General features: G+C 30.9%; 1 protein-coding gene and 3 long non-coding RNA genes across 13 annotated transcripts in view; 2 read left to right on the top strand and 2 right to left on the bottom strand.

Moving 5' to 3' along the window:
* LOC107995824 (uncharacterized) overlaps positions 1-21,432 on the top strand; it is a 146,610-nt gene that overhangs the window by 24,842 nt on the left and 100,336 nt on the right. For all 6 annotated transcript variants that reach the window (XM_062082240.1, XM_028665714.2, XM_017053539.3 and 3 more), the window contains one exon: positions 15,327-15,496. In XM_062082240.1, coding sequence (XP_061938224.1) covers positions 15,490-15,496 — 7 coding nt within the window. In that variant the 5' untranslated portion in view covers positions 15,327-15,489. The remainder of the gene's footprint in view (positions 1-15,326; positions 15,497-21,432) is intronic.
* LOC107995832 (uncharacterized) lies at positions 682-10,108 on the bottom strand. 5 transcript variants are annotated; one of them, XR_009832114.1, is made up of 5 exons: positions 5,934-6,098; positions 3,732-4,076; positions 3,554-3,631; positions 2,609-2,830; positions 682-2,044 (listed from the first exon to the last, which is right to left on the bottom strand). It is a non-coding gene; the product is annotated as an uncharacterized LOC107995832 (long non-coding RNA). The 5 variants fall into 5 exon arrangements; XR_003697195.2 differs by lacking the exon at positions 682-2,044 and having other exon boundaries at positions 2,068-2,830; positions 3,499-3,631; positions 5,934-6,096; XR_003697197.2 differs by lacking the exons at positions 682-2,044; positions 5,934-6,098 and adding an exon at positions 8,356-10,108 and having other exon boundaries at positions 2,069-2,830.
* Positions 10,372-14,634, bottom strand: LOC114577262 (uncharacterized). Its single transcript, XR_003697194.2, has 4 exons — positions 14,401-14,634; positions 13,319-13,760; positions 11,478-13,229; positions 10,372-11,314 (listed from the first exon to the last, which is right to left on the bottom strand). It is a non-coding gene; the product is annotated as an uncharacterized LOC114577262 (long non-coding RNA).
* LOC108003956 (uncharacterized) lies at positions 16,897-19,223 on the top strand. Its single transcript, XR_009832112.1, has 3 exons — positions 16,897-17,048; positions 17,468-17,798; positions 17,877-19,223. It is a non-coding gene; the product is annotated as an uncharacterized LOC108003956 (long non-coding RNA).

Here is a 21,432-nt window from a genome sequence, read left to right as displayed (position 1 = left end):
AAATTTGCTAAATATTTTATTACATAATAGCGAACATTATGCATGGAAAATACGGGTGGAAAGATTATCGGTAATATTCTGCGTGCTAGTGACTAGGTTGATCGCGTTTGCAATTACCGATAATGCTCGCGATTCGTCAGAGGCGTACGCGGTTTACGCGGTAAAATATCGCACGACAACTCGCTGTCGCTTTAATCCCACTATTTATGCACGTGCACCAAATTGGTCGAACGATTTCAACTTTATTATTTATTCCTCCTCGTTCCTTCCTCATTGTTTCAATAATATGTTATTTGAATCAATAATATTCTTCGCATAAAGTAACAATTTTTTATTAGTATGAAAGAGGTAAATTTTATTCTTGAAAAAAAGTTGAACGAAATTATTGACTGGAATTATTAAAAACCTATGGTTACATACGTAAATTATTATTAGTCTTCATTTAATATATTCTTAATATAATCTTGTGTAAAATTTTCCTGCGAATTTTTATTAAGATCGATCGAAATTAATATAATTATATGTCAATATAGATCTAAATTATTGTGAGTTGAATTTATGTTAATTTTGTAAAATCTTAAAATTGCAAATCAATATTAATACACAATATCATTTAAAAATGATGAATTTACCATTTTTTTTATATTATATTATACAAATTAAATTACACAGATATTTCGTTTTAATACTTTTAGTTTATTAAAAGTAACTTAAAATTAAACAAATGTTTTAATACTTGAATGATATAATAGATATATACTAATATAATTACAATCAATCTAGGTTAATGCAAATCTACGTCAAGCGATGACTTATACTATTGTGAACCGACGTCAACATTGACTTAATCTACTATGGACCTTCGTTAACGTCAACGTATATTAGCATTGGCTTAGACTATTGTGAATCTACATCAAAGTTGATGTAAACGACTGTGAAACTATGCTGGAGTAAATTTCTATAAATACATTTCAACATCTATGATACTTTAATTCGTACAGATTGCATATATACTTACATATATTAACATTGATTTAAATTGCTATATTCCTATAATGATATATCCACTTAAATTATTGAAATGTTGTAATAATAAAAATCTAAAATTTTCTACATCCAAAATTTCACATTTTAAAACAATTCTTATTTTAAAAATCGAAATTCTATAAATTTTTTTCATAATTTTAATGATAAAATAAATATAAAAATAATTAGTAAACTTTATCTTTGAGGAACTTCACTTGGAATAATCTCACTTGGAATTCTAAATAGATTTTCAGATCTTGAAATCTCAAAATTCTATACTTTATAATTATAGAATTTTTTAATATAATTATATATGTTTTTTACATTTAATTTTCAATCATAGAATAAATATAAAAATATTTAATTTTAAAAAAATTCTTGAGAAATATAATAATCTTTTCTGTATTTTGAAGTAAATTTCCCTAATAAGATTTGAAAAACCAAAATTCTGTGAATTTTATATTAAAATCTTTTAATATTAGAATACAATTATTTTAGCAGTGAGAATTTTGTAATAGAACTTAATGTTCCAACATCTATAAAAGTTAAGTACTCTTAAGAGAGATGAATGTTGGTGGAACTTTGAAAGGAACATTGAAGAATAGCCCAATCGTAATACCAATATGAATACTATTCGAAGCAAACGCATTCTAACGAAGTCAGGAATAGCTGATTACAAAGTTCAATGCGGTCGTTCCGAATCGTTAGATAGAATCTGCCGACATCATACATCACTAGGATACGGTTTCTTCCCCATAAGAAAGGAAACTCCGTGAGAAGGAAGGAAATAATGCGGATAAAAGAATGGAAGGACGAAGGTTCTTCCATGAACATTATGCGGTCGGTTAATTTGATTTGCAGATAAAAATAAAAATAGAGGAACAAAGAGCCTCGAGAGGGTAGTAGCCTTTTCGATCCTCTTGAATTTATTCAATAGACATTTGCAAGTAATGCAGAATCCAGTTCTTGATCAAATTGGCAGCAAACATTTCCATTCGTGTCCTAGGAAGTCCTTACTCTTGGATCATCCGTTTAAATGAAAGAAAAGAATAATAATTAGTTAAATGAAGAACGATTTTATTTTATATTATATATATAATATTGTATATTGTATGTTTCTCTAAAATTTTTTTCTTTATTTCTTACTTCATTTACAATTCGTTAATTATCCTTGTGTTTCATAATTTTTATTGAAACAGTTTCATTCTATTTTTTCTTTTTTTTCAATTCCCCGTATGGCGTAATAGAGAACGAAATAAAAGTCGCAATACGAGTTTGTTTCTGGCTATTTGATTACGTAAAAGGAGAATAACAAATCTCTCGAATGAAATAAAAAAAAGGAAAAAAATATTTTAACTAGAAGACAGACAATTAAAAAAAAAGGCAGAACTATTATTAAATTTTAAATTGAAATATAATGGAGTATCTATTTTTTTTAAATAATTAATATAAATTAAAAAGAAAAAATTCAAAAACCAAGAATATATCTATAATTGATTTGTAAGTAAATGATTCAGGAATTTTAAAGAAATAAACACAGAAGAAATTAGAAAAAGAGCAAAGGTTGAACATGGGTAAATACTCGTGTTCTCGCGTCTTTTACATCGTGTCAACGCTCGTTCAGTTTGTCGAGGGTCGTTTGAACGTGCTTCATCTCATGACTTATGGATCCGCGTTACACTTCACCGATCAACTCGTGGCAACCATTCTGTTTCCGCTCGCTTTCGACCATGAGACGTGGTTATTTTGTTTGTCGACTAACACAGAGAGCGACAACACACACATGTATGTTCATGTTTCAATCCTGACAATACAATTTACTGCAATTAGTTACAATTTAAAAAAAATTTTCAAACAAGGAAAGGAAAAATATAAATGCATATTTTCATAATGAATGTTTAGCTAAATTTCGATAAAGCTTAGACTTATTGTTATTTAAAACTTGCTAGAAGAAAAATTTGCTAGCAAAAATTTTTAAATTGAAGAAAAGTTTAGATTAAATTAGAAGAAAAAGTTTTACATTATTATTACTATTTACTTATTTAAGATTGATGAAGATTCTATCTAGATTTTATTATCTATAGGCCTTTTATATCTAGTAAATTCAAGAGAAATTCTTAGATTGAAAAAAATTTAGATTTATTAGAGAATTCTAGATTTAAAGATTTCTAATTTGAAGAAAAGTTTAAATATAATAAAAATATTTTGCTGTTATTTGAAATTAAGGAAACTTATGTTTGCTATTATTTAGGCCTAGAGAATCCTAGAAAGGAAAGATTCTTAGTCTAAAAAAAAAGTATAAATATGGTGGATTTACTATTATTTAAAGATTAATAAAACTTAGATTTGCTAAATCTAGAGAACTCTAGATTCAGAAAAATTCTTAAAGGGAATTTAGTTCTTGTTGTCTAGATTTAATAAAATCTCTTAATCTTTAATCTAGATTTAGGAAAGTTAAAAATTTACTGTTACCATAATTAGAAAAATCTACATAAGTTGGAATATCTAAATACATTTCCAAAGTTACCCAAAATTCCTATTTAACGGAGACATCATTATCCATTCTTCTTTCACGTTTCATTTGCTTCATAGATTCTGTATCCTCCTGCAACAAATCCTGATTCATATCCAGAGACAAATAAACAGGTCGCGTTAATTTGATTCGTGAAAGAAATATTCTGTTCTATAGCGACGAATTTACTTACCGCCTGCTCCCAGTCGACTAATTGGAAATTATGTAACGTCAGAGCGACTGTGTTTCCTGTAGAAGGAACGCAGGAGCAACAGAACGGACCGTCTGTTTCCCTGCAACTCCTTTGTTCCTCTCTTTAGACGTGGAGACGCAAATTATTAGGGGCGTAATCAACTTTCTCAATGATGCCTCCTCTCTTTCCCCTACGTTTCCTTTGTTTTTTCTTTGAAAAATTATGCTTTTCCCTATCGTGACGAAGGTGAAGGATATTGTATGGTTTAATTAGTCGTTCGGCTATCTTTTCCATAACTTTGTATCGGATTTTAATATTATATAGATACCAAAATGAATCACGTACCTGTAAAAAAAAAATAAAAATGATGTTATATTAAGTTTCGGAATTTGCAATAATTGTGATTTTGAATGTAAAAAAATGTGTGATCTTTATTAATTATAAATTATTTTTTAATTTATTTATTTTTTATTATTAGATTCGAAAATAGAGAGTAAAAATATATTTTTAAATCAATTTGTATATTTCTGTATATTATATAACGATTCGTTCATTTATCGTAACAAATTTCGCGAGAAATTAATTGAACATGGAATAATTAGTCTGCTTTGCCTACAATATTAATCGACTTTATTACATTATTCCGTGCAAAACAAATAGACCCGCCCTCCAGAAGCTTTATAGGATGCTTCATTAATTGGCGCGTCACGGTTGCCGCGTTTTCTATGAATTAACAATGACGAAACTCTGATAAATCAATTTAACAGGTAACAAGAAATTATACGTTGACACTGAAATTAATAATTGCAATTACACCTGATTCTTGCTGAACAGGTTGTTTGAACATAACTTCATGCTACTGGCTACTTCAAAAAAAAAAAAAAAAAAACAATCAATTTTATCCAAATAAATTTAGATTAATTCCAGAGTACTTGATATTTTTATCATTCTTAATTTTCATAAATTTTCATAAACTTTTCTATAATCTTTCAAGTTCAGATTACTCGATTAATCTTAACCTAAAAAATATCGTGAAAACTCAAAAATAATCTTAATTTGACCAAACTCTATTAAAAAAAAAAGAATTTTTAATTTTAAAATCAAGACAATTTTAATCTCAAATTTTGCCAAAAAGGAAATACTTATTTGCCTCTCTTTTATCATATACATTCGTTCGATTTGTGGATAGCAGAATTCGACAATAATATTTCAAAATGGCGCGAAATAAAGGAGCGAAGTGACAGACCATTAATGGTAGCAGGGTTTCCTGGAACCTAGATATGAAAAGGTCTTTCTAAACGAGCAGGACATTACCGTGGCGATAATTAATGAAACCGTATACCATTTTGCCGACATTAACTCGTTAGGAGGACCGCTGCTTGGGAAATTGTGTCTGCCTCGAGGAGAATTAGCGTGAGAATAGTAATGAGAGAACGCTGCGAATAACTTATGTTTTCATATGTGTGCGTATTTATTGCTCTTATCGAAATTCTAATTTTATAATCTAGATTTACGATTAAAATTTTGGTCGAGTTATTGAGCTTAGATCCGGAATAATTCGAATTTTGGATTATTTTTATTGTTATTAGATAGGTCGAAATTCAATTAAAGATTAAAATTGATGGATGTTTTTAAATTGACCAATCTGTTTTTGACTTAAATACGATGATAAATTAATTTTTGAAACGAAACAATAATAATTAACAATAAAACATGCTTATGTTATAGTCACAAAATCAGTAAAATGTAAATATTAGTATTTTGACAATAAATTGTAAAGAAAATACAATAATACTTCTATAAATGCAGCGATTACACTCGTTATAGATAGCCAATAGATGTGGCTTCCTAATAGTTCAATTTATTACTTGTTATATCGCTCTCGAAAAGAGAATACAATATTTGATAACTGATCAAAATTGTACATAGAAGATGAATATATGTCTCTAATTCCTGTCAATATACTGATTGATCAGCCAATCGAACATTATTCTTCACATCAAACATCTCTGCCATATCGAGGCTATTATATCTAACCTCCAAAGAATCGAACGCCTGATTACGACAAATAGGGAGATCGATCGAGCTTACAACCATGCCATTTTCATTAGCCGTACGAATTAACGAAGAAACCTCGAAATAGGACACTTGGGTATTTATTGCGCGCGTAAACACCATCGATCGGCTCGAAACGGCACGTACCCATATCCTGTCCAACGACACACACTACACTCATTTCCCTCGACGATCGCTCGACAGAGGGCGATCGATATCGATATATCGATATACTTGTGCATTCGACACTGGCGACGTTCGTGTAAACCTGGCGTGTGTACATTTTGCGCCACGTTGGATCACGGATCGGGCGCCAGCGGATCCTGCGATCGGGATAACCATTCCATCTGATTCCCGAAGGGGTTCTATCCTTTCATTCCCAAGGGATCGACGAACCGAAAACACGACGGATGAGCGTCGACCGGAAATGAGCGACTGTTGAAAAGAGACGAGTAATTGGGAGTAGGGGATGCAATGTCATTTATAGAATGAGTGATTTGAAATTCTGGCTATCATTCTGAGTTTAATATTTAATTTTGATTATTAGATTGGATTTTTGTATGAATTAGATTTTATTGAATAGAATTGCAAAAATAAAATAAAAATAAAGATGTGTTTCAATTTTTATGTATTGCAATATATAATATATATTATTATATTTATGTATTGCAATATATAATATAATATAATATATATTCTGTGTATTTTACTGATTAGAATAGAATTCCATTTATACGAACTTTTATATATGAAACAGTTAATTTTAAATCCTAGACGTTATTTTAATACACTGTGAATGAATTTGTCTTTAATTTTTTATGTTTATTTTATGAAAATCCGTCATCTAAAATGTATTAATAATTTTAACATCATTTAAATTATTCAAACTTCATTTATTGGAATGAAATTTTTATTAATATTTGATTGAATGAACTCTAGATAAATTCTTATTATTTAAATTAGATTAATGCATTATATAATGAATGAATGAAAAATGAAATAGAATATAGAAATTGTAAAATTAAATCCATTTATCTGTATTTGAACTCTTTTTAAAAAAGTTAAAAATATTTTAGATTTATATGAATGGAATTTTACAAATAGTAAAATTATGACTTTTCCAAATAAAAGTCAATTTATTGTGACATATCTACAAAAGAAAAGCAAAATTAAATAAGCTAATTTTTCTCAGAATTCCAACTTTCTATCACGAGATTCAGTATTATCTTTACACCAAGTTACCAATCAGAAAATCTACCCAAAATCAATAAGAATCGGATTGATTGGAAAAAGAACATTGGCAAAGACGAACATATCCGCATTTTAATAATCTGCTCATTGGCGAGGATTAAAGATCCCACGAGTCTCTGGATCATGGATTTTCGACAGATGAATCACAAAGGTGGCTGATTCCTATCGCGGAAAGATGATAGGATCGGCCTATCTCTTCTGTGATCCGTAATTGAGCTCTGGTGGAAATAATTGCTCGCCTTCTGTCGCAGGTGGATTGAGATACCGTCGTGTATCGGATCAAGTGAATTGAAGCAGTTCCAAGTGAAATCAGAAGATGACTTTCGATCAATCCATTAAAGAACGTGTCTTGCCATTTTGTACCGATCTTCGGTTATTCTTCGATGGAAAAAAATTTACCAAATTTTTTTCTTTTTAATTTATCGATACTTGAAGAGAAGATTCTGAGAGACCGATATAAATCATTGGAGAGACTAATTAGCAGAAACCGCCTGAGTTTGAAAGTTGGAGGAGAGATTTTTTTATAAGAAAAAAAGTCATTGAGGAATGATAAATGTGTTTCTATGGCAGCGGTTGATGATCGATACGTAGAGGAAACGAGTATGAAGAAAGTAGAGCGTAATTTTCTTTCGATTCTATCATGTTATCAAAGTTTCTGATGGACGTTTCGAGCCTAAGACGAATATAGTTTTTGTAACGCGAAAGAAGCTGCACACTATAATTTCGATTAAATCTACGCAAATAGATGGCACTATGATGCAGAGAGCTTCATTAAATTTAGTTTATATGAATGTGACATGGAGAATGACGTAATTGAAGGATTAATACGAATAAGAACCAGAAATTCTAGCTAATATGAGTATGAAAATTTCTGAATTGAAATTAACTCAGATTTAAATTTAAGTAATATATCAGGTAAAAATTAATCTAAAAGAGCAATCTAGATTTGACAGAGGAGTTAAAAACCTAGAACTAACCTTACTTTTACGTCTCAAGAAACCTAAATTTATATAAACAAACCTAAATCTACGTTAATATACTCCTTATGTAATCTTATATAAAGCTACTTTGAATCTCTCAGCATTGAGAAGAGATAAATCCTTTACAAAACCAAAAATTCAACTACAACAGTCTGTCCTCTAACCTCAAAAATTAAATATTTACTCGAGAGCATGGTTCAATTTTCTCGATTAATTGCGAGTTATTGATTCTCTCAGAAAATTAATTCCAAATAATTAGAATTCAATTTCGAATTCTTTTCATTTTTCAATCACCGCACTACTTTTCTTATGACGTTTTAAAATATATCTTTGTTTACCGGCAAACAGGAAATTTAGAATAGATCGCTTGACTCGAATCGATCCGGTTTTTCCTTCGATACTCTCTTTTTCCACTTTTCTCAGCGCATCAATCATTGCTGGTTGGACGATCGCTGTGCAAAAATCGCAACGAGAGGAAAGTTATTCTTTAACAAAAGCGCGCTGACGCGGCTTGCTTCCCATCTTGACTTTTCCCCTCTTATCTTTTTCTCCCTTTCTCTCTCTTTTTTTCTAGTTATTTCTTTTCCTTTTACTTTCTTCTAGCTTCTTCTTCGTTTCTCGTTCCTCCTTGTCTCTGGTTACAAAAAAATAATATGCACTTTTGTATTCCTGCGAAGATGTTCTTAGCCTTTCCTCTTTCCTCGAGGACAAACGTCCCATTCTTCAACACGCGTTTTCCACATTTTCCTCTTTTTTCAGCTATTTTCTCCTCGTTGGCCGAGACGGTCATAGGGAAGGTTCGTGTTTTCTGGGCTGACAAGTGGTTCCTCGTTTTTCGTGGTCGCCACGAGTGCCCTCCTTTTTGTTTCTATCTTCTTCTTCTGCCTTGCCTCTCACGGATGACGTTTTATGAACGTGTTCTCGGTTCTTTTCTTTTATTTCCTTTCCCCCTCTCCCCTTCCTTTTTTCCCCCGCATTCGTACAATGTGGATTTGTCAAAAAGCAATTTCGCTTTTGTTTTATGTCAGGTATTTTATTTTCTCTCATTGTACAACTAGTTTCCTTCAATTGTTTACTATTTTTTTGCTTCATGCAGAGATTCTCGAGATTATGATCCTAATTTAGAGTGCAAATATCGGGGTGTTAATTTATTCTTTAAAAAATTCTGTATCCTCGAAACAAATAGACAAATAACCTTTTTTTTTTATTTTATAATCGTTCAGTATACGAATTTTTTAATATATTTCAAATGTTTTAAATTTATGATAAAAATGTTTGCCTATTATCTCAAATTCGACTAACCAAAATAACATAACCTCAATTGAAACACATTATTTATCAAATAACCTTCATGTAAAATTTTCTTTTCTAAATGATCATTTGAAATAAATTTCATCCAAATCTGTTTTCACACGCGTATCTAACACACACTTTATCACAAATCATTCGAAAACAAAATAGTAACGACACTGTCACTAACAAACTCACGGTTCGCTTCATCATCAAAGTCAACCACTTTAGATCAACGAAACAAATCAAACAAATTCTCTACTGACCCCACTGGAACTCGTTCGTGCGGTCGAGCGCATTTTCGGTGCATGTGATCACGCTTTATCTATCCTGGAAACCGACAATGCGAGGTTGGTTGATACCAGCCACGTATCCAGTTTATCATCGGCGGAAATTAAACTAGTTTCGAGGCAGAAACGATATTAGCTGCGAATAATCGGTGTGGAAAACTGGGCCGCGTTTATCGAGCCTCGATTCTTGCTTTTCTATTCTATTAACTCGGGATCATCAACCGTGTCTAATCGACTTTCGCTCGAGACTGGCCCATTGTTCGACGAATATCGAGTTCCAAGTCATCTTTATCGGGTTAAATTATTAGATAAGGAAGATTATTGATGCTACGGTTAGGTTAGGTTTTGGTGAATTGGTTCGTAAGCTAGTGGAGAAATAGTACGAATCTGTGATGTTGTACCAAGTTGCGTGAAAGTTCAGAGGCGAGACCAATCGAGACTTCTGTTATTGTGACCAAGGATTGGATTCGATGAAACTTGTAATTGGAGTATAATAAAGTTGAAGCGAGTATCGATTGCTGTTGAATATGGCGACGAGAACAGAGATTCGATGAGGATTTTTTGTTATTTTATATGCGCATGCGCTTATCATGATTAACATTTAAATAGGGAATTAATCAATTAATAACAATGCATTTCGTAACAAATGTGTTGTAACTAGATTACTGTTATTTATGTAAAATTTAAATATATAAAAAATCTATAGAGCTTGAAAAAGCAAATTTCCATTTAAACTTTTTTTGTATTCATAAAAATTTTATTGTACATAAGCATTTCTAATTTTATTCACAATAAATACATAAATTCATATTATCATGAATACATAATACATAAATTTGTATTATTAAATACATCAAATCTTAAAAAGTATTTTTCTATAAATAAAAAAGTATTTTAAGCAAAAATATTTTGCTTAAAAAATTAATTTCGCCTTTAAAATATCATGAAAAATTAATTTGTCATTCTCGATTAAAAGATTAACGATTAAAAAATTTAGTGTATTTTTTAATTTTTTTAGAGTTTATCAAAATTTTCTCCATTTTATTTTTGAAATGTTGACAAGACATCATTACGCATTTCTAATTTTTAAATGATAATCAATTAAATCTCTGAGTTTGAAAAGTCGAGAAACCAATACGAATTTTGAACGAATATTTTCGAGGCTTTTCTCCTTGCACATCAGCTTATTTACGCCGTCAACTGAATATTAATCGAACTCTATGGAGATCTTCAAGATACGAATAAAATTTTTTTTTCTTAAGTTTCTTACGTGTTCTTCAACATCTTCGTTCGGAGAAAGTTGTAATTGAATCGAGGATGAACTCGTCTCTTTGTTTGAATTTTAATCGAATCCTCGCCAACTTCTTGCTGTCGTCAGTGTATAGACGGATCCTGAGTAGTTTCTGCAATTTAATAGACTCGATTATCGAGCATAAACCTTACCACGAGAAACCATTCGTTCGCAAATCTTGCATAATTTATTTTTTTTCTCAATGGAATTTTCCATCTTAACCGAGGATAAAAGATGATCTTGTTCAAATTTCATTATTTTTTCATCCATTCAAGAAATTCTAATTCTGGCTCGTTTTAAATCCAAGTTAATCCAATTTCACGACATCCATAGTTCCAATTCAACGATAAAAAATAAAATATAAGACAAATTATTCTCTAACATTGTCAGAGATTACCAAGTATTTCCAAAGTACAATTTCTTTCTCTGAAACATGTCGTGGAAACCAAAAATAAGGGAAAGAAAGAATGAAAAAGAATAAGGAAGAATAAAAAAAAGAAACGAATAGACGATTCGAGGGATAAAACGAAAACGAGTAAAGATGTAAAAAATGATTTGGAAAGTTTTACGAGATACTCATGCTTTTTACCTTCTTCTCTGTCCTTTCGCCATATTTCTTTCGCGTGGTCCTAACCATTTCTTCGCTGTTCGCCTTTAAATACACCCACCTCGTTCTCCCTCCCTGTATTGTTTCTTTACAGGGGTGAAACAACGAGAAAGGAGGTCGAAACGACAAGGAAAATTGCCCAAGCTCCGTTTGCACGCGATTTAGAGAAAAAATACTTGGACAGAGTTTGCTGATTAAAGAACGCGGGTCATAAATTATTTTAAAGCGAGACAAATTTGATATCGTACTCGCAATTTATTCCGAAGAAACTGAGACAAACATTTGTTGTTCTGTTCAGAATATTTTTTGCATATTGAACGCTATAACCTTAGTATGCATCGAGTTTTAAAAAGTTCTTTCTTTCCGCGTAAAAAAGAAGAAAGAAAAATTGTACTTACTCGCTTGAAGCGACTACAAAACTGATTTTAAGTTGAAAGTTGATCGTCGACCGAGTTTCAACGAATATTGTCGAAAAGAGCCGAATAGCATTGGTAAAGATTGGCGTAGAGTATTGTCGATAAGGTAGAATGTTTATATCAAGAATCAAGATTAAATGTCATAATATCAAGATTTTTATAAACATATTATATCTAAAAACAATATACACGATAAATTCCTATCATTTTCTATGAAGAACAAAAATGTATTTATGTTTACAAACTCAAAATTTCGTTGTAAAAGTTTCAAAGATGTAATCTACTCAAGCATAAACACTTTAAAAGCAATAAACGTTCCAGAAGAGGTACCAAATGCAATGACAAATATTTGACACGATATGTTTACTTGTAATAGTAAATAAATCATTAACTATTATAATCTTATTATATAATCTTTGCAACATACGAACCATGATTCTCATTTGATCACAAATATTGTCACAGTTATTATTTGAATGGGTGATCGTTTAAAAGCGAATCACTACACAATTGTAGTTTTAATTCCATCTACTTAAATTATAATAATCGCTGTCGATTAAATAACAAAATTCTCAAAGGAAAAATTCCTATAGGAAAGTGTTGTATGATATTTCAAATACTAAAAACGATATTTAAAGGAAGGAGGGAACGGAAATACGAATCGAAAAAGAGGAAAAGGAAAAAGGAGAGAGGAAATGGAAAATAAAAGGAAAGGGAAAACGGGGGTGAGTGAACGAAGGAGAGAGATGATAGGGTGGAAAGTGCTCGCGTAGCTTTCCAACGGATCGTTGCTGATAAAGCGCGATAAGCGGCGCCGTGGCACGTTATGAGGACGGAAACGATAACGCCGGCACATTTCCAGGGAAACGTCGACTCGCTTTTCCGCTTAGTCTTTACGCTTTTCGAGCGGCCATGCCGCGAGAACTGGATTCGAGGGGGTGGTTCTCGTATCTCCAGCACAGTCTTGTATCCGGATGCACAACGGATAATTGAATGTGTCCGCGTTTGTGCCCAGTTTAATCCCGCGGCCAGAATTCGTTTAGCTCTTCTGCGTGTGCTCGGTTGTTGTCGCGACTGTTAATCGCTTACATGGAAATCGATACTTTTAAGCTCCTTTCCATGGATTTTCAAGCTTGTTCGATGATCTTTTGAAATTATCCATCACACCATTCTTTGTCGAAAAGAGATTAAAAAAAAAAAAAAAATGTGCGATATGCTGCAAGGCGTACACTTTTCACAGTATTATATTTACACTTTCCTCTTAGGTTCTTTAAATTTCAAACGTAACTTTCATTAAACGTTCCTCGAAAGAAATTGCCTGCAACAATTTAGAATACGAGGTATTGTTTCATAAAATTCCACTTGGAATGCGCGAAGTGAAATATTCTTTTCGAATTACCAGCTTACCTTCCTTTATGCTCGTAATCTAATTTCCCCGGAGCGTTACAATTTTCCGAGTTTAAAGTGACAACGTTTTACAGCCAAGTCGATGGAATTATATTTCATTCGTAACACTTAACGTTCTTTCTTCGTTGCTCGACAACACGAAAGTCTCTCTCTCTCTTTCTCTCTCTTTCTTCTTTTACCACGATTTCGCTTAATCGCTATCTCGCTTTCTTTCACCAACTCGAATACCATTTTACAGAAGTTTTTTATCAAGCGTCAAGCTATCAGACACCTCGTTGATAATCGTTTCCCAGTAATGATGATCGGTAGGCATCGATCCTCAAGCTCGATTCCCATCAAAGAAATCCCAATTTCCGTTGATTTGTTTGGCGCGAGTGGTTCCTCGGCACAAAAGCTCCTCTCACTCCCTCTCCTTGAGGCATTGTTGCCAACCTGAAACTCTCTAATGATTCGGCATTACCGTTGGTATGGTTACTGAAATGGTTGTCTAACGACCGTCTCCGCGTATGTTCCATTCCTTTCCCGATTTCGATTCTTCCAGTCATTCTCTTTTCCATTCTCGATATACACGTGACTATTGTCGTTTAAAAAGGAATATTTCAAAGGGAAAAGATTCACCTCGAACAAAAAACTGCGGGGAATTCGCGAAAGAACGTAATGGGAACTTGATTTCCGATGAATTACGAAAAGAAATCGCTAATTTATTCTTGATGTATATTTATAGAATGAAATGCGATTTGAATGGAAGAATTCAAAATTAGATAGAGATAAGAAGAAAATTAATTTCCAAAATAAGGAAATTTTCGTTTAAACAATACAAGTTAATCATGAAAGTTTAAAAATTTGAATATTTTCAAATATTTCTGAGATAACACAAAAGTTTTTATAAAATGAATAAAAAGCAATTCCATGATATCGATATATAGCACAAAGTTAATCGATATTCTCGAGAATCACGAAGACTTCCGTTAACCACAAATCAGTCGTGAAACAGGCACGGCGTGAGTGCAAATGGTGGTGACTTCCGGTTCCACGCCGGAAACATTCAGGAATAATGTATTCCATCGGGTCATTGGGTGTACCTCGAAGATCGTAGGAATCGAGCCTTTACGAGTATCCTTGCATGCATCGCAAGGACGAACGTCAATTTATGGCTGTCTTTCTCCTTCTCTCTTCTCCTCACGTCTACCATATTCTAAACGCTTTCAAGTTGTTGCAAATTGCTTCAACCGTCTGGAGAATAGTGATTCCTTGTGGAATTCACTTTGGAAAGCCTCGTGAAGGTTTAAACTAAATGATGCATGATGTATTGGAAGAATATCGTTTCTGTTAAGTTAATATTAGTCAATGAAAAATATAATATCAGTATCATTTTGTTCATGATCAAAATTTGTTAGAAAAATGAACAAGAAAGTCTAACTTTAGTTAAAGGATACGAACTTGATCCTCAACAATATTGTTTTCTTTTTTCTTAAGAAAAATTATAGATTATAGTGCAGAAAATTAATATACTGGATGTCTCGTGATGTCATTTTGATTTTCTTAATAGTATTATTCGTAGTAAAAAATATTTTAAATAAAAGATGTATATTCTTTTGCGTCAACTGTATCTAGAAATATAGAAAAAAAGTATTGAAATGAAATATCTTGTAAATAATAAAAATTGTAAGCGTTAATTGAATCCAATAATATAGTATCAAAGTGCATATAGATTAAAATAATCCCATAACTCACTTTATAATGATCATTTTCGAGGTGTCATGGATTTTTTAATATACAATTAAAATATCACATAATTTTGAAAATTTTACTATGTTTTAAAATATCGATAATTCTGAATATTTTTTTTTATCACCTTACCATTATTTTTTAATAAATAATATTTCTTGATTTAATATTTCCCAAATAAAATTAATCGATATCGCCTTAATCTCAATATGTTAGCAAGTATCTATGCAATCTGTGTATCCTTCTCAATCATGTTGATGTTTATCGTGTTTGTTTCCAGGGTGTGTTCCATATTCCTGCGTGTATTCCTGATCGAAGTAGATTCCTACGAGTGAACCCAGACTTTCGACTCGCGACTCGAAGCGTATCGATATCGTCGCCTCGCGGCCAACCACATACAGGAAAGTGTCCTCTCGACTGGAGGAGAAGCGCAAGTACTCGGCATGAAGGGTGAGTCCTTTGAAAGTTACAACTTACCCCCTTGGTGCTCGACCTGACGCTCGATCGACGACCATCCATGTTTCTGACCCCTTACTCGAGGCCATCCTCATCTACATAGGTCGTCTAGCTATAAATTAACCGATAACCAGACTATTCGCTTTTACAAGCCAGCTACACCATGTACGGTTGTTGTTGTTGTTGTTGTTGTTGTTGGTAGTTGAAATTTTCAAAGTAGAGTAGCTCCTCTTTGAGGGTGATTCAGGTTAACGATTCATCCGATCGAAGTGGGGTGTTTACTTTTATGGGTCATCTAATTTGGTCAATTATTCAACTAGGCTGAAATATATCTTTTTATGAATAAAAAAATAGATGTTATAGATTTTTATTTATGGATTTAAAATGAATTTTATGTCTTTGGAATCTCACATTCAAAGAACTATTGTAATGAAATACAATATTAATTTGATATTACTAAATATTAAAATCATTCTTGAATAAATACTTAATTGTAAAATTCAAAGTAGTCAAATTTGTTTTAATTTTTTTACTTTTTTTATAATTATTTATATTAAAATTTTTAATTTTATTATAGTTCATATTACAGTTATGTATATTTTTATATATATTTTAATCATATTTTTATAATAGATTTAAATATATATTATAAGTTGATAGTTTCGATGTTTCAAAACAAATTACATTTAATTTATATAAAACAATAATATAAATAACAATAACACTATATATAATGTAACAATACATATAATACCTAACCTAAAATAGCAAATATATTATTGATTGGATACATTTTATGCATTTTGAAAATATAATAATATACATATAATACTTACCTTAAAATATCAAATTATTGATTAGATATAATTTGTGAGAGTAATAATTAATGATGTACTTCAAAAATTGAAAAACTGAATCTATTAAATTCGAAAAAGGAGGAAAGTAACGAAAAAAAGAAATTTATTCATCGTGGGTAAAAGAAAACGTGAACGATCAACGAATGGTCGATTCAGTACTTGAAATTTATGCGAATTCATGTATATTACGCTTTTGGTACGGAACGTCTCTGCGTGAGTGGTTTTCCTGATGATAAACACAAGTTACACTTGTAATCCTACCTCGAGGAAATATCGAATATCCCCACCATACGTTTGAAATTCGATTTAGTTTATCGCGATATACCGCGATCGAATCGACTTGAATATAGAAAAAAATATTAAAATCGTTTGCAATTTTCAATATTTGTGTCTTTGATAAAATTTGAAGATTTGAATGAAAATTAATTGCAAATTATATATATTGTTAATAAAAACAACAAAAAATATATAAAATTGACAAACCAATGAGATTAAAACACAATTCTGATTGGTCGAGCGTATAGTGTAACAAAAAGGACATTCTCCATGGTCCGTGCTTAAATGAAAAGTTAAGAAACGCTTTACCTCAGTTCGAATATAGAGAAGAAAATTGAGAACATTAAGACAATTCAAAGTAAAGATTCATTCTTTGAATATTTATCATTATTTGAATATTTCTTTCATCTTCAGTACGTAATAATTTATTATTTTTTATCATATTTCTATGACTAATTCCATTGAATCCAATTAAGAATATTTTTGTTGATACGAAATTAATGACATGTAACTTATCACAAATTTTTTCATATTTGTCGAAAATAATAACAATTCTAAATATTTTTATGTCTTTAGAATTTTATTCTTGATTGATTATGAAATATGAAATTTTGAACGAAATTAAATATTGATATTCTATCATCTCTCGATTAAGAGGTTAATTGATATTAATTGATTAAAAAAGAAAATTCTGAATATTTAAATATTTTAGATTCTGAATATTATATCGAGAAACTTTTACTTTTTAAACACACTTCATATATATATATATATATATATATATATATATATATTATCTTTTTTTTTCTCTTCACAATTATATGTGATGTAGGTTAAAAGATGAAAAGATAACAAAGGGAGACTGCGGAGAGAAAAAAGATCGATGAAGTTCTTAATGGAGGCAGATTAGCAGATTGAAAGATTTTTGCCTCGAGATATATTCTCTCGCGAGGAATAATTCCTTGGCGCTTTTTTATCGAGTTCTCGATGGTCTAATTCGTTGTCGAATGATTCAAGTAGCAGTTTTCTTTCAAATTCTTCTGGACGAGGTTTAAGGATTAGAATGGACTTTTTAGAGAAATTGGATTTGAGTCGATTGCGACTCTTGTTCAAATCGCATGAATGATTTGATAATTAGACTTAAAGATTTAAAAGATACGAAGGTAAGTAATTCAAAAATTTGTAAACTTTTAGTTCTCTTAAAATGTCTAAAAATAAATTCATTGTGAAACGATTCACAGGGGAAGAGTTTCTTCAGAAATTTAAGGATTGTTTGATGGAGAATTTTAGAATTATCATCGCTATTGTAACTCTTGCAATCCTTTGATGTTAAGTAATTTTTAAAAATTCTTATAATAACAAAACAAAAATTTCATCGTAAATATATCTTCTTCTTCTTTTTTTTTTAAAGAATTGGAATTCACGATGATCTTTTTCCCATGATTTCGCAACGAAGAAAGAGCGAGAGATTTCTTTTGAAACGAGGGAAAGAAAGGATGTCACTGAAAATGTAGAACAACCAGGTTGACGGGTTGCGTGCGAGCAATCTGCGTGTTGGCTCGATCTAGGTCACAGAAATCGCTGGAAACGTAATTTCAGGATACGCGTTCGACGCCCTTTTCTTCGCCGCCTTCCGTGACCCGCTTTTCCTGCTTAATCGCTCTTTAGACAACCTTGGGAATGCTTCGAATACATCTCTCCGTTACATCACTTTTAAAAAAATTGTCTTTTCTTCATTCGATAGATCGATTTTCATTCGAAATTATACAAATATGAATCGTAAGGTTAAAATTTTAATATTTCACGCTAAATACTGATTTATTCTTCTCATGAATAATATTATCAAAAATTTCTAATCGATAAATCGTTTTTTCTTTTCTCCATTTATTGTCGCTTTTGTTTCTTGCGAAACGAAATTATAGGAATGGATTTTAAAATTAAAAGTTATATTCTTGACTAAACGGTGATTTGTTTTCCTTGATGGATAGTATTAAAAGAATCGTAAAAATTTTAATCGATAAATTGTTTTCTCGTTTCTTGCACAAAATTATTCAAATGGATTTAAAATTTTTTTTTTCCTATTTTATTTTACGAATAAATTGCACAAACCGTTTTCTTTCCCCTCCGATCGTTACACGCACAAAATTATTCAAACGAATTTTTAATTTAAAAAGTTTCTTCTGACTTGAAAATCGATTTATTCTTTGCATATTAAAGAGGATTATAAACATTTTTCATGACGTAAATTTCAGTTAATACACCATAACACGAAGAGAAATTCGAGTATAAGGACCATGCAACGTTTCCTCCACAATGAGCTGTTTTATCAATGGCCGCCATTTATAACATAAATCGCGCAAAACATTCTCTTAAATTGGCAAGAAATGGTGGAAATCTTCGCCGGTACTTAACCCAGAACACCTTTTCGGATCCCTTTTCGAGGCAGAAAGATTCGCAACGATCCTGATGATGACTCTTCTTGCTCCAGAATCTTGATAAAGAATTCTACTTTTCCTGGAAAAAAAGACATCTCTAGAATCTCGAGATTCAATTCGATATCGGATCAATTACCTTTGTGCTGCGTGAATAATCAATTTGAAATTTAAAGAAAATTAAGGAGGTAATTCGAATTTTAAATGAAAACCATGATCTTCTGTGTTATTTCTAAAAGTCTATTTAATTCTTTTACTTTATTATTCTTTGTGATTCAAAAGGTATTTTTTTCTTCTTTTATAATATATTTTTATTAAATCTCAATCAAAATTAATTTTTTTCTTCTTACTTGGATTTGATTCCAAAATTAATTCTTTCAAAGATTATTTCTCAAAAAGGCCATGATATACTTTGAATTAAATCCGATATATTTTTTTACTTTACATTGAATTTTCTATACATCAGTTCTGGAAATTAAAACAAATACAAAAATATCAAAGTCTGATATTTTTATACATTAATTTTACATTTGTTAGAATCTCTAATAGAAATCCACAAATACTAAAATTATATTACCTTTTAAAAGAATTCTTTGATAAGATAAAACTAAAAATTACACATTACAAAATCTACTAATCAATTACTCATCACATTCTCTTTTAAACAACAATAAAGATTCAAAAAAAGATAATTCATAAATACATTACATTTATATATATATATTGCATATATATATATATATATATATATATATATATATATTGCATATATAGCATAAATTCTTAAAAAAATTTATACTATAATTAGATTATATTCCAGATTACATTCTCTCAAAAGAATTCTATCTCTAGAAGCTATTAAAAGAAATCAAAAATTACAAAACTGCAATCGGAAAAAAGATCTTTCTAGATCTGCAACTCTTCTAGTTACTCTTCAGTATGTACCAATCAAATTAAATCCTTCCACCCCTAAACCAACAACAAGAAAACAAAAAAAAAAAGAAGAAAAAGGAAAAAGAAAAAGGAAGTACATTACATTTATATGTATACATATATACTGCATATATGGTATAAATTCTTAAAAAAATTTATACTATAATTAAATTATATTCCAGATTACATTTTCTCAAAAAATTCTATCTAGAAGCTAAAAGAAATCAAGAATTACAAAACTGCAATCAGAAAAAAGATCAAGATCAAGATCTGCAACTTTTCTAGTTACTCTTCAGTATGTACCAATCAATCCTTCCACCCTTAAACCAACAACGAAAAAAGAAAAAAAAAAGAGAAGAGAAAGGAAAACAAATAAAAAGAAAGAAAGAAGAAAAAAATAGAAAGAAAAGAAGAGAGGGTAGACTGATAAAAGAATAGGTGGAGCGGATATCGCAGCGATTTTGAGCAGGAGGAGGAATTGCAGCCCCTCTGGCGGCCGAGCAAGGGTAGCAGTGACACCACGACCCAGATACGGGCCATTGTGCACCGTGTATAGTAGGATTGCGTCACAGAGCTCGGCACAGCCGCAACGTCGGCTCCGGATTCCGGCCGAGGCTGCTCGAACTCGATCGTTTTCCACTGACGCAGTAGTCGGTTGCTGCCGTTTTTCAGCCACCCTATTTCGGTCAATTCTTGACCCACTTGGCCGCCCTACGTTTTTTTTTCCCCCTTTCTTCTTCTTCTTATTCCGCTTCGTTTCCTTCGATCGGGCCTTTGCCCCTCTTTTCCTGAATCTTTGAACGAGGGATTATGGGGCGATTTTCGATGGTGATTGGATGAATTTTACGATTGTGGAATATTTTTAATGTTTTTTTTTTTTTTCATTTTTTTGTTTTCTTTTCGAAAACAAAGAGAGGTAAATGGTGTCTATCTTAGAAATTCTCTTCAATAGTTTCTCTTCAATTCAATATAGCAGAAAAGTAGAAAAAAAGTTGAAAAAATACCTACTTAAAAATTTCGAATAAAGTTAGTTTTAATTAATTGCTTATTAAAATACTTGAATAATATTTATTCGTAGCTATTATGGTTGATCTGCTCTTTATATAATCATTTGGCACTACAATTATTTATTATTATTATTATTATTATTATTATTATTATTATATTCTGAACAATAAATTATGAAAATAATTATATTCCTTACTTTCAACTATCAAATTTTGCCCATCAATATCGGAACCTTCTACGTAACAGAAATCAGAATCAATTTAAATAAATTTCTTTTTCCTTTCTCAAGAAAGGAAATATTTTGAATTTCCTCTACAGACTATAAATAAGTTCCAAGGACGAAAAACTAACTTAAAAACTTCAGTCCAAAGCTAAAATGAAATATATCATCCCCTTACATAATTGTATTACTCGTATTTGTAAC

Source organism: Apis cerana, linkage group LG11 (genome assembly GCF_029169275.1).
Source record: "Apis cerana isolate GH-2021 linkage group LG11, AcerK_1.0, whole genome shotgun sequence".
Taxonomy (NCBI): domain Eukaryota; kingdom Metazoa; phylum Arthropoda; class Insecta; order Hymenoptera; family Apidae; genus Apis; species Apis cerana.
This window is presented reverse-complemented; position numbering and strand designations above follow the sequence as displayed.